Source organism: Octopus sinensis, linkage group LG1 (genome assembly GCF_006345805.1).
Source record: "Octopus sinensis linkage group LG1, ASM634580v1, whole genome shotgun sequence".
Classification (NCBI taxonomy): Eukaryota; Metazoa; Mollusca; class Cephalopoda; order Octopoda; family Octopodidae; genus Octopus; species Octopus sinensis.
This window is the reverse complement of record NC_042997.1, coordinates 15264982-15286205: the sequence shown is the minus strand read 5'-3', so window position 1 is coordinate 15286205 and position 21224 is coordinate 15264982. Positions and strand designations below refer to the sequence as shown.

Sequence of the window (21224 nt, the reverse complement as noted above, 5' to 3'; positions counted from 1 at the left end):
CAAATCCAGAATAAATCAAATATTAAACGTTACTGATCAATATGATTTTCAGATCATCATCTCTTAATGTCCATTTTTCCATGCATGTATAGGTAAAACAGTGTTTATTGAAACAGATTTTCAATGGTTGGATGCCCTTCCTGTCAACAACCTTCACCTTTTTCCTAGCAAAGTAATATTTTTCCATGGCATGTTTTTCCAGAATATTGGAAATAAATGACACCTCTTGTATAGTAGTGACTCTCATTTACAATTATCATTCAAGCATGATCGTTACCAGCATCGACTTACTGGCACCTGTGCCGGTGGCATGTGTAAAAGATTCGAGCGAGGTCGTTGCCAGTACTGCCTGACTGGCCCCCATGCCAGTGGCATATAAAAGCACCCACTACACTCTCGGAGTGATTGGCATTAGGAAGGGCATCCAGTTGTAGAAACTCTCCCAGATCAAGATTGGAGCCTGCTGCAGCCATCTGGTTCACCAGTCCTCAGTCAAATCGTCCAACCCATGCTAGCATGGAAAGCGGATGTTAAATGATGATGATTCAATGTCAAAACAAGAAGACACAAACACACATCATCATTTAACATCCATTGTCCATGCTGGCATGGGTTGAACGGTTTGAAGAGGGCTAGTAAGCTGAGGGGCTGCACCAGACTCCAGTCTGATTTGACATGATATCTGCAGCTAGATTCTTTTCCTAACACCAACCACTCCAAGACTGTAATGAGTGCTTTTACATGCCACCAGTATCTGCCATGACTATAATATCACTTTGCTTGATGGGTCTTCTCAAGCATAGCATTTTGCAAAAGGTCTTGGTCATTTGTCATTGCATCCATGAGACCTAATGCTCAAAAGGTGCTTCTTACATGCCACCAGCATGGGTACCAGTTGCATGATACTGGGATCAACCACAACAACGATTGCACTTGGCTTGACAGGTCTTCTCAAGCACAGCATGTCGCCAGAGGTCTTGGTCACTAATCATTGCTTCCTATTTCTTTATTATCCACAAGGGGCTAAACATAGAGGGGACAAACAAGGACAGACAAAGGGATTAAGTTGATTACATCGACCCCAGTGCGTAACTGGTACTTAATTTATCGACCCTGAAAGGATGAAAGGCAAAGTCGACCTCAGCGAAATTTGAACTCAGAACCTAAGGACAGACGAAATACAACTCAGCATTTCACCCAGCATGCTAATGTTTCTGCCAGCTTGCTGCCTTCATCGCTAATCATTGCTTTCATAAGGCCCAACATTCAATGATCATGCTTCACCACCTTGCCCCATGTCTTCCTGGGTCTACCTCTTCCACAGGTTCCATCCGCAGTTTGAGATCAACATTTCTTTACACAGTTGTCCTTGTCCATATGCATCACATGACAATACCATCTGATGCTTCTTATGCCCAACTTTTCTCTCAAGAAAACTTACTTTGTTGTACATCTACACTGACACTGCACATCCAGCGAAGCATGCTAGCTTCATTTCTTTCAAGCCTTTACATGTCCTCAGATCTACCCAGTCTATCCACAAGGCTTTGGTTGGCCCAGGGCTACAGTAGAAGACATGTGCTCAAGGTGTCATGCAGTGAAACTGAACCCAAAACCATGTGGTTGCAAAGCAATCTCTTTAACCACACACCCATGTGATAGTTTGCCTCACTGCATAATTATTGCTGTTTTGCTGTTTAATGTTTCTAGCAGTAAATATGGGTGCAGATAGAGTTGCGGGGTCAAGAAGTTTTTTTCACAACCATGTGTTCTAGGTTCAGTCCCACAACATAGCACCCTAAGCAAGTGTCTTGTACCATTATGTTAGATGATTGATCGATAATTTTTGAGTAGAATTTGGTACACAGGAACTATGTAGAAGCCCATATGAGAGTGCAGGAGAGAAAGAGAGAGAGAGAGAGATCTTTTGTTGATGTATATTGTGAAAGGACATAAACATTGGTTGGAAAACTGACAAACTGATGCTTTTTGAACAGAGTCCTTTGAGATATTTGTTCTAAAACTAGTTACAGACACTCCCTTGTCATTCTTTCTCACAGAAATACAGATTGGCCAAGCACTGACATACTCAATGCAGTAAGCCAAGACATTTTTATTCGTTAACAACAATCATGATTATAATACTTAATATCTAAATGACCAACTTTGGTAAAAAAAAAATATTCTAATTATTAACTGAATATTAATTCCAAAAACTAGCTTAATAATGACACATTCATTTTACTAAATTCTTCATTATTTTTAAAATAAAGGGAAATAAAGCAGAGTGGCTGTGTGGTAAGTAGATTGTTTACCAACCACATGGTTCCGGGTTCAGTCCCACTGCGTGGCACTTTGGGCAAGTGTCTTCTACTATAGCCTCGGGCCAACCAATGCCTTGTGAGTGGATTTGGTAGACGGAAACTGAAAGAAGCCCGTCGTATATATGTATATATATGCGTGTGTGTTTGTGTGTCTGTGTTTGTCCCCCTAGCATTGCTTGACAACCGATGCTGGTGTGTTTATGTCCCCGTTACTTTGCGGATCGGCAAAAGAGACCGATAGAATAAGTACTGGGCTTACAAAAGAATAAGTCCCGGGGTCGAGTTGCTCGATTAAAGGCGGTGCTCCAGCATGGCCGCAGTCAAATGACTGAAACAAGTAAAAGAGAGAGAAATATGGTAATGCTTGCTCTAAACATTACACAAAAACTTTATACATAAACAAAGAAACAAACTCAGCAAATATGGTAGAATTAGCAGAGCATCAGACAAAATATATTGTGGTATTGTTTGGTTACATTCTGAATTCAAATTTCACCAAGGTTGACTTTACCTTTCCCAAATATCCTTGGTGGCATTATCGAATATTGTTTTTTATACAATTGGCAATACTTTCGAAGCATGGCCTGATTCCAACAACTAAAATCAGTAAAAGAATAAAAGTAAACAAGTTATGCACTCTACCTTCAGCACACTGACGTCGAAGATTAGCATTGAGTCCACCTTGAACTATTGGAAAAAGATTTTGGTCATGTGGTCGGCTGTGAGCTTTGAGACACCGGTCAAGCCAACGAACTGTTCTGCAATGAAAAAAAATTATCAAATTCTTAGTTTACTTTTTTACTTGTTTCAGTCATTTGACTGTGCCCATGCTGGAGCACTGCCTTTAGTCGAGCAAATCGACCCAAGGACTTATTCTTTGTAAGCCTAGTACTTATTCTATCGGTCTCTTTTTGCCGAACCGCTAAATTATGGGGACGTAAACACACCAGCATCGGTTGTCAAGCGATGTTGGGGGGACAAACACATACACAAACATATACACACACACGTACATACATATATATACAGTTTCTGCCTACCAAATCCACTCACAAGGCTTTGGTCGGCCCGAGGCTATAGTAGAAGACGCTCGCCCAAGGTGCCACACAGTGGGACTGAATCCGGAACCATGTGGTTGGTAAACAAGCTACTTACCACACAGCCACTCCTATGCCTATTTACAGAAGAAATAAATGACTGGGCTATCATTTCCCAAGTTATAGAGCTTTATATCCTTTCTGCAGGTAATTTTAGACTCTGAGTAGGATTACATAATTCTCTATGACCAGTCATCATAGTTTTAACGTATATTTTTCCATGCTTGCATGGGTCAGATGGAATTTGTTGAAGCAGATTTCCTATGGCCTGATACCCTTCATACTGCCAATAATCATTAGTTTCCAAGCAAAGTAAGAGTTTCTTATGACCAGACATGTTTTTCATGGAGACTGGAAACAACTGGCATTGCTTGTATGACAGTGATGCTCATTTAGAACCATCATGTAATTTCAAGACAAGGACACACACACACATAATGGACTTCTCTCAGTTTCCATCCACCAAATCTACTCACAAGTGTTTGGTCAATCTGGGCCTACAGTAAAAGCTACTCACCCAAGATGCTACACAGCAAGACTGGGCTCAAAGCTACATGACTAAAAGCAAGCTTACCACACAGCCACACTTGCACTTGGTCTAGTTTACACATTTATGAAAAACATGTGATAGATTTTTTTGTGGGAAATATCTTTTTTGCACAAGTACACCAGCCAGAGGATATTCAACTTTCATTATGCATAACGCTATTGATTCAAAGTTATACACCAGTATCATATATATTTGTATACTTGTGTGAAGGCACATAGCTCAGTGGTTAGAGCAACGGACTCACAATCATGAGGTAGAGAGTTTGATTTCCAGACTAGGCTGTGTGTTGTTTTCTTGAGCAAGACACTTTATTTCACGTTGCTCCAGTTCACTCAGCTGTAGAAATGAGTTGTGATGTCACTGATGCCAAGCTGTATTGGCCTTTGTTTTTCCCTTGGATAATATCGGTGGCGTGGAGAGGGGAGGCTAGTATGCATGGGCAACTGCTGGGCTTCCATAAACAACCTTGCCTGGATTTGTACCTTGGAGGGTAACTTTCTTGGTGCAATCCCATGGTCAGTCATGACTGAAGGGGGTCCTTAACCTTTACTCTTTTTATATTTGTTAGAAGTTCATGATTCACTCAGTTACTTCTCAGAATTTCACATATTTGCTCGCATTCAATGTTTGTTACATATTCAACAAATATGAAAAAGAAACTCAGTGCAAAATGTATACTCTTTTACTTGTTTCAGTCATTTGACTGCGGCCATGCTGGAGCACCGCCTTTAGTCGAGCAAATCGACCCCAGGACTTATTCTTTGTAAGCCCAATACTTATTCTATCGGTCTCTTTTGCCGAACTGCTATGTTACGGGGACGTAAACACACCAGCATCGGTTGTCAAACAATGCTAGGGGGACAAACACACACACACACATATATATATATACATATATACAACAGGCTTCTTTCAGTTTCCGTCTACCAAATCCACTCACAAGGCATTGGTCGGCCCGGGGCTATAGCAGAAGACACTTGCCCAAGATGCCACGCAGTGGGACTGAACCCGGAACCATGTGGTTGGTTAGCAAGCTACTTACCACACAGCCACTCCTGCGCCTATATGAATTGGAACAAAATAAATTTGAACCCATTTTTGTCAGCAAGAATGAAAGGGGTTTTCTTTTCTATATTTCAACATTTTTACAGTGCTGGAACAATAGTTTTTACAAGTGGAAATTCTTTCAATGCTGTTGATCATTTAACAGGTTTCACTCTTACTTATTTGCTGGACTTAAGTTAGTTAGTTAATTTGGCTCAAAAGCAAATAGCAAGGCCATGTAAGGGGACATAGAGTCAAGTACAGGGTGGTGTTCATGTAAAGAGTTCAGGCCACTTGAGGTCAAGGGAGGCTTTGAACAAAGCGGTCGTCAGCATCTTCACCATCTCGTCTGGCAGCTTGTTCCACGGATCCGCAACCCGGACGGAGAAAGCTCCTCTCCTTCGATTGAGATGAAATCGTCGCAGGTAGAGCTTTTCAGAATGACCCCGCAGCCGACGCTCTGGAATAGGAGTGAAGAACAGCTCTTTCGAGAGGTTACACTTTCCGCTTATGATGTTGTGGGCGAGAATGAGATCACCACGGCGGCGGCATTTTTCAAGAGAATAAAGATCGAGCGTCCTCAGCCTTTCTGAGAGTTGCATGTGTCACCGAAATATAAAACACAATGAGCCAACGAGAGAGCCTCTGTGAGGTCAAACAGCCTGCTAGAAATAACAACCAAATCTCCTGCAGATTATATTCCATCATCTTAAAAAGGTAAGGACACACATTAGATACACCCCTAACTACATCTCCACAAGGTAAAAAAAAAAAAATGAGATGATCGTAGCAGGAATGCCTTTGATCCTAAGTCTGTTCAAGCTTAAGTTGACCTGGGGCTAATCATTAACACAATAGTGTAATCTAACTTTAACTAAGCTCTTAACCATCTAAGTCTGTAGCTCAAAACCTTAGCCTCATAGCAGTAACAAATACACTAATTAGATTAAGGAATAAAGATAATTAGAATAACAAAGATTATACCTATGCATGGCTTCTTCCACTCTTGGCCCACTTACCAAACTGGATACAACATCATCTAATTGCATTATAATGTCAGCCCCTACAAGAATAAACATGAATAAGAAACAATCATTTTACGAGAAATGAACAGGTAATATGTTGAGTTTCTGGTTAAGTGGCCTAAAAGTTTTTGTTGTTGAAGCTGATATTACAGTGACAGCGCCCTCCATGACCCAATGAGGATGTCTTTATACAGTTGCTAAACCTGCTAGAAACAACAGTTAAACATCCCTCATTTTGTACTTTTTCATCTTGCAAAAAGAAAAAAAATTGGGAGAATACACTGATTAGTGTAGTTCCAGGTACGCTATGCACAGAAAAAACAAAATACAAAAAAAAAAAAAACAGAAACAGAACTGTCAAGGCTCAGTGGTTAAGAGTATTCAGTTCACTATAATAAGGTCATGAGTTGAATTACTGGAGGCACATTGCGTCCTTGAGCAAGATACTTTATTTCTTGTTGCTCCAGTTCACTCAGTAGGCAAAAATGAGTTGTACTTGTAATTCAAAGGGCCAGCTTTGTCACATTGTGTGTCGTGCTAAATATCCCTGAGAACTACATTCTCAGAGTGGTTGGCATTAGGAAGGGCATCCAGCTGTAGAAACCAGGTGCAGCCTCCTCGCTTGCCAGTCCTCACTCAAACTGTCCAACCCATGCCAGCATGGAAAGTGGATATTAAATGATGACAACAATGATGATGATGATGATGATATATATATATATATATATATATATATATATATATATATATATATATATATATATATAACTCTAAGAAAGCTAGAGGTTGGGAAACCAATCCACTAAGGGATAATATCTATCCAGTATACTACTGGTAGAATACCCAATTATTAATATACAAGTGTTTTTTATTGCAATGCAATTACATTACCTAGTGTACTAAATGGGTGAAGGTACAGAGATATTTTACCATTAATTTATAGAGCAAATAAGAAAATGGAGGAGGATAATAGGTGGTTCATCAACTTTTAGACGTTAAATTGTGTTAACTTATCTATTTATTTACTACATTGATAATTACAATAACATACATTACATGTAACATATTATTATTTACATATAAGATGTAATTATCAGTTTAGCAAATAAATAAATAAGTTAACATAATTCAATGTTTAAAAGTTGATGAACCACCTATTATCCTTCTCCATTTTCTTATTTGCTATTACCATAAAAGGCTAATATTGGTAAAATGAGACATACTTATCTACATGGCTGAAACAGCTGTAAGATGTAATCTATACTTATATTTATATTTACTTATATTTATATTCTCTTTTTTATATATATTCTACTTATTATACAACATTACTCTTTTACACTTTTTTATGTACATTCCTTTGTGTACACTGATTTGCTCTGCTTTTTTTCTATGTTTAACCCTACAGTCTCTTATGTGGTGGTTTAATAAAGTATGTGATTGAGTATTATCTGATAATTGATATTTGATTTAGATGTATTTCTCCATTTTCTTATCTTGTATATATACACATATATATTCTTTTACTTGTTTCAGTCATGTGACTGTGGCCATGCTGGAGCACCGCCTTTAGTCAAGCAAATCGACCCCAGAACTTATTCTTTGTAAACATAGTACTTATTCTATCGGTCTCTTTTGCTGAACCGCTAAGTTACAGGGACATAAACACACCAGCATCAGTTGTCAAGTGGTGTTGGAGGTGGGGGGGGGGGAAACACAGACACACAAACATATACACACACATACATATATATGACGGGCATCTTTCAGTTTCCGTCTACTAAATCCACTCACAAGGCGTTGGTCATCCCGAGGCTATAGTAGAAGACACTTGCCCAAGGTGCCGTGCAGTGGAACTGAACCTGGAACCATGTGGTTCATAAGCAAGCTACTTACCACACAGCCACTCCTATGCCTATATATATATATATATATATACACACATGTATGACAAGCTTCCTCAGTTTCCATCTACCAAATTCACTCACAAAGCATTTGATGGTCCAGGGCTAAACTAAAAAACATTTGCCCTAAGTGCTGTGTAGTGGGACTGAACCTGAAACTATGTTGGATACAAAGTGAGCTTCTTAGCCAAACAGCCACGTCTGCACCTACAAGCCATGTCTGTGCATGGAAAAAAAGAGTTTAAACATTTAACATTGACTTATTAAACAGGCACAAATCTTTTGCTTTATATAGAAGGAAAAACTAGACAGAATAATGTATGTGACAAAATTAATATATACATAATATATGTGAAATGAAATAGCAGCCACAAAGAAATCAAAATTTAGGGCGTGGTACACTTGGTTTTATGTTGGTGTTAATAGTATAAACTTATGCCTAGACAAAATTTCGTTCTTGCTTCAGCACAGAATTGTTGTGAGTATTTATAATAAAATATCTCACTAAAAGCATAAGGGAGAAAAAAAAAAGATTGAAAATCACTGACCTAAATAACTCTGAGCCACTAAGTAATGTTATAAGCAACGAAACTATGTGTAAAAAATCATTTGTTCCACTTACTCAAATTTGCTGAAATTTTTGTTATATTTATATTTCATTTTTAGTCTTTTAGTTGCCTCAGTCACTGGACTGTAACCATACTAGGGCATTGATTTAGAGGATTTTAGTTGAATAAATTGACTCTATTATATAGGCGCAGGAGTGGCTGTGTGGTAAGTAGCTTGCTAACCAATCACATGGTTCCGGGTTCAGTCCCACTGCATGGCATCTTCTGCTAGGCCGACCAATGCCTTGTGAGTGGATTTGGTAGACGGAAACTGAAAGAAGCCTGTCGTATATATGTGTATATATATATATATATATATATATATATATGTATGTGTGTGTGTATCTGTGTTTGTCCCCCTAGCATTGCTTGACAACCGATGCTGGTGTGTTTACGTCCCCGTCACTTAGCGGTTTGGCAAAAGAGACCGATAGAATAAGTACTGGGCTTACAAAGAATAAGTCCCGGGGTCAATTTGCTCGACTACAGGCGGTGCTCCAGCATGGCCGCAGTCAAATGACTGAAACAAGTAAAAGAGTAAAAGAGTATTACTGACAAAAACTGCCACAATATTGGGATGTAACCTAACCAACATCAATTGTCAGGTGGTAGGATGGGGCAAATACAGACACAAATACAATCACACACACACACAAAATATATATATATCATCATCATCATCGTTTAACGTCTGTTTTCCATACTGGCATGGGTTGGACGGTTTGACTGAGGACTGGCAAGCCAGGAAGCTGCACCAGGCTCCAATCTGATCTGGCAAGGTTTCTACAGCTGGATACCCTTCCAAACACCAACCACTCCGAGAGTGTAGTGGTTGCTTTTTATGTGCCACTGGCACAGGAACCAGTCAGGCGGCACTGGCATTGACCATGTTTGGACGGTGCTTTTTATGTGCCACCAGCATGGGGAGCCAGTCAGGCAGCACTGGCATCAACCACAACTACGATTTCCATATATGTGTGTGTGTGTGTGTGGAGGCGCAATGGCCCAGTGGTTAGGGCAGCGTACTCACGGTCGTAGGATCGCGGTTTCGATTCCCAGACCGGTCATTGTGAGTATTTATTGAGCGTAAACACCTAAATCTTCATGAGGCTCCGGCAGGGGGTGGTGGTGATCCCTGCTGTACTCTTTCACCACAGCTTTCTCTCACTCTTTCTTCTGTTGGCCTGCTCGCTTAGCCAGCAGGGTGGTGTCATTGAAAGCTAAAACAATGTGAAGCGCATTGTGACCAGCAATGTGTAGCAACATCTGATGGCCTGGTCGTTCACAGTGATCACATGATATATATATGTATACACACACAATAGGCTTCTATGTAGTTTCTGTCTACCAAATCTACTCACAAAGCATTGGTTAGCCTAGAACTATGCTAGGAGATACTTGCCCAAGATGCCATGCAGTGGAACTGAACTTAAAACCACATGGTTGCAAAGTGAGCGTCTTAATCACACATCCAAGCCAGTACTTAGTCTTTTATGAAATATGAGTGGAAATATACAAAAAAAAACGAAAAAAGAATAATACAAAAGCTAAAATAGAGGAGCCACTTTTAAAAGTACACAACCACAAGGTAAATGAATTGCTAGTAAAAGCTAAAGGTCTTAAAAAACTGTTGTGTCTGGGGAAAATCATTTTATTTTTGTGCCTTATAATTTAACACACTCACTGGTAAAATTTCTAGTTATTTCTTATTTTTATTTTCCTAAAATTTTAGTTGCATCTTGCAACCTTTTCAATAGTCTTAGGAAAAAAAAAAAAGAAATAATTGGAAATTTTATCGGTGAGTGTGTTAAATTATAAGGCACAAAAAGAAAATGATTCTTCCCAGACAAAACAGAATATGCTTCAACACACAAACTCATATAAAGAATCTTGCAAACCAAATCCAAAATCGAAATATTTTATAAAACTGTTTTTACCAAGTGCATTCTGAATTTCAATTGATCTCTCTGGAGTTAATAGCATCATAGTTTCATCATGAGGTGATTGGAATTCTACTCCTTCTTCAGTAATTTTGGCTAACTTTAGTAGAGACACCATCTGAAAGCCACCACTGTCCTAAACAGATGTAAACAATATGATAAATTTCAGAAAGAAGTTATGCCATTTTTATTCAAGTTATTTAAATTTACAATAAATGCACATTATAATGCCATTTTTATTCAAGTTATTTAAATTTACAATAAATGCACATTATAACAACAATAGAATTTAAAGGTAGATGACAGGCATCTTGTCACTGGTTCTGTACTGTAATCATGCCATCATGTTCAACTTACTTCATCAGAAGCAGAGTAAAACATCTAGGTAGTTGTTTGACCTGTTTAATACATTAGCCAGATTTCCCTCAATGAACTCCCTATTCACACAATTTAACCCTTTCGTTACTGTATATATTTTGAGATGCTTTCAGTTTCTTTCAATTGCTTTAAATATAACAAAGAATTTAGAAAAAACAACTAAGTTATTATTCAGCTAGTGTTAGAAACATAAATTGTGATTAAGGTTTGGTGGAAGATTTTAATTCAGAATTTTTGTAAACAAGACATTTGTACTACAGAGCCAGAGCTGGTTTTGGCTGGGTTGGTAACGAAAAGGCTAAGCCCCTGAATCTTAAGACAGTAATTAACATTATCGTTTTAGATCTGGTATGAATTGGATAGTTTTTCTGAGGCAGTTGCCAAATCATTTAGTTAGCTCTTACAATATGTAGGTACAATGTACCTACTCTAAACCTAATGCACATAGTAAAATCTTAAAATAAGATGGAGGCTGTAAAAATTAGAAAGATTCATCAGGAAGCACCAATTAAATGCATTTTTCAGTCAGTTATAGACTTAACCCAGCATCAGGTTTAACACAATCATATGGTCCTTGGGTGCCTTTTATGAGACCAGTGTGTTGCAAGGATAACTTCCTTCTTTCCAGCTCTGCAGACACATTTTTACATCTAAGTCATAAAGAATTACACTTTTTTTTAAAATCCTAACTCTCTTCAAGCAAACGTGACCAGCTTTACCCAGCAACAACAAAAGAAGCAGCGATAAGTAGTGGGAGCATAATAGTAATAATAAATGCGCCCTTTTAAAGCCTAGCCAGGCTCATGGGCCTGGTTTCAATAGCGTATGTGTTCCCCAGCTAGACGGGACGCCAGTCCATCACAGCGTTACTCATTTTTGCCAGCTGAATGGACTGCAGCAACGTGAAATGAAGTGTTTTGCTCAAGAACACAACGCGTCGCCCGGTCCAGGAATCGAAACCACAATCTTACGATCATGATGCTGACACCCTAACCACTAAGCCATGCACCTCCACTGTGGGAGCATAATCAATGTTATAATTTTCTTTTATCTTTTACTTGTTTCAATCTTTGGACTTTGGCCATGTTAGTTGCCAATGACTTGACCATGTGACAGGTTGTACTGGGTTACATGTTACCAGTGGCACTGAAGAGTGACCTGATACCAGTTGATATCTCCAGTACCTGTTACTTTGTAGAATTGAATCCAAGTCTTTTTATGAACTTGGGATAAACAACAGAGAACAATCTGAGTATGTTCTTCCTAAAATATCAAGATTTTGGCACAATCACTACAACCTCATCTACTCAACAACACATTTATTTAAAAGAGTCAAGACTATTGAAAAGGTTGCAAGACGCAACTAAAATTTTAGGAAAATAAAAATAAGAAATAAGTGGAAATTTTACCGGTGAGTGTGTTAAATAATAAGGCACTAAAAGAGAATGACTCTCCCCAGACACAACAGAATATGCTTCAACACACAAACTCATATAAAGAATCTTGCAAACCAAATTCTGAAATGAAAAATTTATTTAAAAGCTGAAATTGGTAAAACTAACAAAGAGTACAAATGTTATTAATACCAATATAAATCACTTACAGTTAATAAATTCCTGTCCCAGCTCATAAATTCATGAAGGCCGCCTGCTTTTTTCATGAGTTCAGGACCCTAAAATGAAAAGAAGAAAAATTAGATATAATCTTCAATAGATATAAAAAAGGAGTTTCTTTCAGAAATGGTGAGTAGAAAATGGCAATAGCCAAGAATGTAGTCAACAGCTCATATCCTTCCATCACCGATACTTTGCTGTATCTGTGACCTAGACATTTAGGTTTCAATGATCCAGTTTATGTCTGTGCAGACATAACAGCCCCCACCGTAAGAAGTGATAACTCTGTTAAACTGAAGACTGCTTCAGTGATTTCTGTAGTGCCTGAAATAAAACTTTTCGGCGATCTTTCGGTACAAGTACCATAACTGCCAAGTCTGTTTGTTTACATTTGAAGAAGAAGATCGTCACATCCCGTAAAGTTTTTTTTTTTTTTTTATATATGTGGGGTTAGGGTTAGGGTTAGAGGTGGTGGAAAAAGGTTTCTTTTTTCTTCAGAAATGTAAATAAACCCACGTGGGTTTATAATTGGCAGTTATGGTACTTGTACCGAAAGATCGCCAACTTTTCTTAAGTAAAAGTTACTGGCACTAGACTGACTGCTATTATATCTGTAGGAACATGTACTTCTCGACCACAAAATCTAGAATTAACAGACAAGAACAGAATTAAACTTTTTGTACAAACATGCGTGAATTAAAATGTCCCCATGGTAATATTTAGTCAACCAGAGTTTGCCTACAATGTTTTTCTTTCTGACTGATGGAATATTATTTTTAATACCAACAGATAAAACAAAAAAACTCAAGGGGGTCTCTAGGGAGCTTCTATATAGTTGTTCAACTTGCCATAAATAGCAGCAAAATCTTCCTCATGTCACATCATACTGTTTTAAAAGAAAAGAAAACATTGGATAATGTAATCTAGGGTATACTATTCCTGAGAAAAAAAAAATAATGCCAAATAGAGATAAGATGGATTCCTTTGATGAGAAACCTGCTTAGTCAGAGACCTAACTGACTTGGGACCAAACAACAACATTTTATTATGGTTTGTTTGTTATCTAGAAATGATTTTAGAGAACATTCACATCCATTAACCCCTTAGCATTTAAACTGGCTGTATCATCATCATCATCATCATCGTTAAACGTCCGTTTTCCATGCTAGCATGGGTTGGACGGTTCAACTGGGGTCTGGGAAGCCAGAAGGCTGCGCCAGGCCCAGTCTGATCTGGCAGTCTTTCTACAGCTGGATGCCCTTCCTAACGCCAACCACTCCGTGAGTGTAGTGGGTGCTTTTTACGTGTCACCTGCACAGGTGCCAGATGAGGCTGGCAAACGGCCACGATCGGATGGTGCTTTTTACGAGCCACCGGCACAGGGCCAGACGAGGCTGGCAACGGCCACAATCGGATGGTGTATTTTATGTGCCACCGGCACGGAGGCCAGTCGGGGCAGCGCTGGCAACAGCCATGTTCGGATGGTTCTCTTACGTGCTATCGGCACTGGTATCACAGCTACAATTTCCATTGATGTTGATCGATTTTGATTTTGATTTTGATTTTTAGGCCCAGAATATGTTTTATGTTCAAACAGGTTAGATCCAGCCCATCATACCTACCCAACAAAGTCATTCTAAAAATAAACAGTTACATCATCAAAATCTCAAAGCTACAAGATAATGCATGATTAATTTCAAAACAATGTGACTAAATAAGCATTACATTTGAAAGAGTAATCTTAATGTTAAAGGGTTAAATAGATCTTCAAGTTTATAGATGTCCATCCCAAGGCCAATAAAATTAGCGATAACCTATAACTCAGTTCTGCCTGGGAGTGTTACACATAACTGACCTGAAGAAGGTGAGCTACATACAACTCAACTTGAGTTGGAATATCACATATAATTCAATTAAGTGAGTGTGTTGCCTGAGTGATAGTTCTTAAATTACAATGAGAGTGACATGTTTAACTACAACTAAATTAGGTGCTTCTCACTTTTGAAGGGAGAGAGATATATTTCAATTAAATTTTGGTGGATCAGATAGAAGAATGTGCCCAGTACTGTTTATAACATTTTCTTAATCTTGAACCCTTGGAATTACTAGTTTAAAACCTTGGATATTAAAGCTACCTTTCCTCCATACACTAGATGAAACTGAATAATAAACTCCACTAATATGAAATTAACTTGCTTGTACTAAATACCTAGTCACTAATTTATGCTGTGTGAGTAAAACATCTCTCAGAATCTCAAAAGCTCAGTCTGCTAAGCTGTAAACAGTTCTTACTACTGTAGACAGGAAGAGCAATATCCCTATATAGCTGGCCAAAATCATTAACATGTTGGGTAAAATGCTTAATGGTATTTTGTCCATCTTTATGCTTTGAATTCAAATTCTGTAGGGTCAACTTTGTCTTTCATACTTTCAGGGTTGACAAAACAAGTACCAGTTGAGCACTGGGATCAATGTAATTGACTTAATCCCTTCCCTGAAATTGCTGACTTTGTGTCAAAATTTGAAACCAATATTAAGTTAAGTATTTTGTATGCATTCAAAACTGTGCTTTAATCTTTTTAGTTCTGTGCCATCCAGGAGAAATATCCCCAAATATCTTTCAACTACATGCAACAGTGAAAACTGGAATAAGATATAAATGAATTTAAGACCAAGTAACAGATAAAAAAAAGACCATCCAGTATTGCTCTCCCCATCTCTCTTCAATTATCCTCTCCACCATCAACCTCTCACTGTTTCTCTTCTATCATTCTGGTTCTCATTCAACACTCCATCTTCTTTCATCCTCCCAGTCAAGTTGCTTCTATTCAATCTCCTTGTCAACAACATTCATGTGTGTGTATTTTAACACCAACACCTGGTTCTTGGATGCCGTTAGCAAAGTCCACTGTGTTGCAAATATTCAGGCCAGCTCTCAGTTCTGAGGTTAAATTCCTTCCTTCATTTCACCACTCTCAGAGACCTTGAAAAGACAAGGGTCATGGGTACTACTCTTCTTTTCCTGACTAAGTAGTAAAAAAGACATCCTCTTTAATGTTTATACCACAATAAAATGGACACAACACTGTAAAGTGGTTGGCAATAGGAAGGGCATCAAGTTACAACATTACCATTGCATTTTTTCTTTCTGACACAGTGTATCTTGGACAACATTATCCAATGTTTCCTTCTTTTTCTAAGATGAAAAGGTGGAAATTTGGGTTAACCAGTCTTGTGAGTGGGTTTGATAAACAGAAAGTGAAAGACGCTGTTATTTGTGTATGTATGGATTTGTGTACCATTGTTTTGGCACCATATAAAATTTTTTTATCTTTTATCTATTACAGGAGTGGCTGTGTTGTAAGTAGCTTGCTTACCAGCCACACGGTTCCGGGTTCAGTCCCACTGCATGGCATCTTGGGCAAGTGTCTTCTAATATAGCCTCAGGCCGACCAAAGCCTTGTGAGTGGATTTGGTAGACGGAAACTGAAAGAAGCCCGTCGTATATATATATATATGTGTGTGTGTGTGTGTATGTTTGTGTGGCTGTGTTTGTCCTTTCAACATCACTTGACAACCGATGCTGGTGTGTTTACGTCCCCATAACCAAGCAAAAGAGACTGATAGAATAAGTACTAGGCTTACAAAGAACAAGTCCTGGAGTCGATTTGCTTGACTAAAGGCGGTGCTCCAGCATGGCCACAGTCAAATGACCGAAACAAGTAAAAGAGTGAAAAGAGAGAGTACTAGTTTCAGTCATTAGACTGCAACCATGCTGGGACACTATCTTAAAGAATTTTTTAGTCAAAGGAATCAATCCCAGTCCTTTTTCTTTTTAAGCCTGGTATTTATTCTATCAGTCTCTTTTGCCGAACCGGTAAGTTATGGGGATGTAAACACACCAACACCAGTTGTTAAGCTGATATGATAGGGTTCCATACAGTTTCTGTCTATCAATTACACTCACAAGGCTTTGGTTAGCCAAAGACTATAGTGGAAGACTCTTGCACAAGATTGCCACCCTGAGATCGAACTGAAAACTACTTTGTTATGAAACAAACTCTGTAAACACATAACCATTCCAAGTCAAGTCTTTAAAAAAATATGAATATTATTAAGTTCCTATTTCAATCCTCTAAAAATAACAACAACAACAACAACAAAAAGACTGCCAGCTACAGCAACAAACCAAGTATTTCTATAGTCAATGTCCAGTCACCCTATTGATTTTTTTTTTCTACAAGCATTACTGCCTTTCCAATAATACAAATATTTCCATTAAAATTCCTTACTTTCATTGAAATCATTTTATACATGATATAATAATAATAATAATAATAATAATAATAATAATAATAATAATAATAATAATGCCCTGATGCAGTACCAGGCAGTGGCTCTCATGGCTTCTGATCTTAACTGATTGGAAGTGTTATCATGTACATTGTTTTGTCTTGGTATAAAAGATGGGCTACAGCAAATATTCTGCTCAATACCACAGATTTGCTTGTCAGTTGTTTGACCTTAACCAGTTGAGCATGTCCCTTAGTGGCTGACGATATGTGCATCTCTGATCACGAGCAGAAGTAGTGGGGGAGCATCATAGCCATGTGTTGAGAGGGATTCTTTGGGGTTTGAATAATTCACCTTTGGAAACATGGGTGGTTCTTTCAACATCCTTAAACAACCCTTATTCAGGGACCTTTTGAGCGGGATGGGCTACTCAACCTGAAGAAAATTCTAACTGGGCCCCACCTGCAAGGTCATGTGCTGTTTATCTTGATATGAGATCACCATGTCGCGCACATATGGTTGTGATGCATGTGCCTGGTGTACCCTTATCAGACGGGTAGTCATGATGGGTATATTGGGCTTCGTATATTTTACCCCAGTGTCACTTTGATGGCATGAACTGCTCTCTCACTCAATAATAATAATAATAATAATAATAATAATAATAATAATAATAATAATAATGATAATAATAATAATAATAATAATAATGCCCTGATGCAGTACCAGGCAGTGGCTCTCATGGCTTCTGATCTTAACTGATTGGAAGTGTTATCATGTACATTGTTTTGTCTTGGTATAAAAGATGGGCTACAGCAAATATTCTGCTCAATACCACAGATTTGCTTGTCAGTTGTTTGACCTTAACCAGTTGAGCATGTCCCTTAGTGGCTGACGATATGTGCATCTCTGATCACGAGCAGAAGTAGTGGGGGAGCATCATAGCCATGTGTTGAGAGGGATTCTTTGGGGTTTGAATAATTCACCTTTGGAAACATGGGTGGTTCTTTCAACATCCTTAAACAACCCTTATTCAGGGACCTTTTGAGCGGGATGGGCTACTCAACCTGAAGAAAATTCTAACTGGGCCCCACCTGCAAGGTCATGTGCTGTTTATCTTGATATGAGATCACCATGTCGCGCACATATGGTTGTGATGCATGTGCCTGGTGTACCCTTATCAGACGGGTAGTCATGATGGGTATATTGGGCTTCGTATATTTTACCCCAGTGTCACTTTGATGGCATGAACTGCTCTCTCACTCAATAATAATATTAATAATAATAATAATAATAATAATAATGATAATAATAATAATAATAATAATAATGATAATAATAAGCCTTTTTGCTACAAGCACAAAGCCTGAAATTTTGGGGGAGGTGGCTAGTCAATTACATTGACTCCCAGCGTTTCACTGGTACTTAATTTATCGACCTCGAAAGGATGAAAGGCAAAGTTGACCTCAGCAGAAACTGAACTCAGAACGTAGTGACAGGTGAAATACCACTAAGCATTTCATCCAACATGTTAATGATTCTACCAGCTTCCTGCCTAATAATAATAATAATAATAATCCTTTCTACTATAGGTACAAGGCCTGAAATCTGTGGAGGGAGAGGACTAGTCAATTACATCAACCCCAGTATTTCACTGGTACTTAATTTATCAACCCCGAAAGGATGTAACGCAAAGTCGACCTCAGTGGAATCTGAACTCAGAATTGAAAGTTCTATTTACAGACATAGAATTGTTGGTAGGAAAATGTTTACATATAACTTATCCATTATTGATAAAGCTTTTTAGTAAAGCACAAGGTCAGATGTCTGCAGGGAAGGAATAATAATGAATGGAACTGAAGTATTTTACCAGTACTAATATTAACAACCCCAAACAGATTAAGCCAATGAGGAAGGTTCTTGAGTCAATGAAGGAGCCTTTATATGGTTGTGCAGCCTGTTAAATATAGCAGCTAAATGTCCTCAAAAGACACAAAAAAGGAAGGATGCACAAGATAAAGAAGTCATGGATATACATAAAAATTGAATGACCCCCAGAATGCATTTATCATAGGTTTGTTTGATCAGGCTAACTCAGGGTAAAGAACAATGACACCCAAAAGATTTAGTTAACGGCATCCCTCCCCAGATTTATAGCTATTTACTAATTGCAGAGAAAGCTAGCAGAATCATTAGAGCATTGAACAAAATGTATTTCTTCTGAGTCTTTCAATTCTAAATTCAAATCCTGCCAAGATCAACTTTGTCATTTCTCCTTCTGGGGTTGATAAAATAAAGTACCAGTCAAGTATTGGAATTGAAAGTATCAATTTATCCCCTCCCATCGAAACTGTTGGCTTTGTGTCTACATCAGAAATCATAATTATTCTTCTGACATTATATTTTTTGCTATTAAGTGTAATAATAAATAGTGTTACGTCTGTAATTAATTGATAACATTACTAGCGGAAACTGCAGAAATTCCAGTTATTTGGAACTTTATATAACACACGCATCATCATCATCATTGTCATTTAACGTCTGCTTTCCATGCTGGCATGGGTTGGATGGTTTGACTGAGAACTGGTAAACCGGGAGGCTGCACCAGGCCCCAATCTGATTTGGCAAATGTTTCTACAGCTGGATGCCTTTCCTAACACCAACCACTCTGACAGGGTGGTGGGTGCTTTTTACAAGCCACCGGCACAGGTGCCAGTCAGACTGCACTGGCATTGGCCACACTCAAATGGTACTTTTTACATAAAAATATGCAGATATATTAATCTCCATATTTATTGTAATTGTCTTATACACAGGCTGTGTGGTAAGTGGCTTGCTTACCAACCACATGGTTCTGGGTTCAGTCCCACTGTGTGGCACCTTGGGCAAGTGTCTTCTACTATAGCCTTATTTATTTATTTATTGAAACAGATGGTAGTTATGGTGGTGATAAAGGCACGTGGCTTAATGTTTTGGGTATTCGGCTCATAATCATAAGATCATAAGTTCAATTCCTGGCGACGCGTTGTGTCCTTCAACAAGATACTTTATTTCACGTTGTTCTAGTCTACTCAGATATATTAATCTCCATATTTATTGTAATTGTCTTATACACAGGCTGTGTGGTAAGTGGCTTACTTACCAACCACATGGTTCTGGGTTCAGTCCCACTGTGTGGCACCTTAGGCAAGTGTCTTCTACTATAGCCTTATTTATTTATTTATTGAAACAGATGGTACCCTGCTATCACTTCCATCCTCTTAACTTTCTGCTCTTTCTTTTGCATGTTTACATTAACTCCCATTTTTACTCAGCCTCTCACATATTTGAATCCTGTCTTATACACACACTTAAGCTTTCTCTCCCTTTCTCTTTTCAAGCTAGCATTATCTTTCTCTCTTTTATAATTCCTTCTTTCTGACATTTCAATATAAACGCCGCCATGCCCACCACCACCGTTATCAGTTTTTATTTTCTACTAGCAGTATCGCCCGGCATTGCTCGGGTTTGTTTCAACCCTTTAGAATTGGAATTTTTGAAATGTAAAAATTTTGCATTATGTAGCTTGTTATTCTCTTTAAGTGAACATTTTTCTGGTTGAAATACACCAAAAAATGGCAACACAACAGTAAAAAAATAGGGATTTTCATAGAAAAAAAGCACCTTTTTGATGTAAATAATTTTTGGTTTTAACATGGCCCGATTTGAATTTTTTTTCTTCTACGGAAGGAAGAGCAAGCCTTCTTCTATCATACTCTCAATTTTGGTCAACTTGCACCGCAGGGTCTCGGAGGAGAGAGTGTTAGTTGAAGGCTACCAAACCTGCCATACACAGACAACTTCAGCTTTATACATATAGAGAGATAACGTTAGTCAATTTCCCTATTTGTATATTTCACTACATCTCTCTCTTGCACTCCCTCTTTTCCCATTCATCATTATTAATACTTTCACCACCATAACTCCATTGGTTATGACAACGAGGATTGCAGTTGATCCAATGAAAGGAACAGCCTGCTTGTGAAATTAACATGCAAGTGGCTGAGCACACCACAGTCATGTGTACCCTTAACGTAATGAAAAGGCTGGTCCTTTTGAATTTCAGGTACAACTCATTTTCACCAGCTGAGTAGACTAGAACAACGTGAAATAAAGTATCTTGTTGAAGGACACAAAGCGTCGCCAGGAATTGAACTTATGATCTTAAGATTATGAGCCGAATACCCAAAACATTAAGCCACGTGCCTTTATCGCCACCATAACTACCATCTGTTTCTTTATAACCATTTGAGTTACTTCCCTTAGAATGGCAAACTGTAAACAGATTATTGTTATTAATAATAACATATACTTCTTGCAAATATAGAAATGAGGAATTAGTTTTAATTTCATTTCAATAAATAAACAAATATATTTATTTTGAAAATAAGTATCCAGCAACCATGAAA

General features: G+C 38.2%; 1 protein-coding gene across 2 annotated transcripts in view; it reads right to left on the bottom strand.

Moving 5' to 3' along the window:
* The window catches only part of LOC115210075 (queuine tRNA-ribosyltransferase catalytic subunit 1), a 57131-nt gene that overhangs the window by 21825 nt on the left and 14082 nt on the right, over nt 1-21224 (bottom strand). For both annotated transcript variants that reach the window (XM_036510778.1, XM_029778630.2), the window contains exons 2-5: nt 12474-12542; nt 10490-10628; nt 6000-6078; nt 2967-3082 (exon numbers count right to left, since the gene is read on the bottom strand). In XM_036510778.1, coding sequence (XP_036366671.1) covers nt 2967-3082; nt 6000-6078; nt 10490-10628; nt 12474-12542 — 403 coding nt within the window. The remainder of the gene's footprint in view (nt 1-2966; nt 3083-5999; nt 6079-10489; nt 10629-12473; nt 12543-21224) is intronic.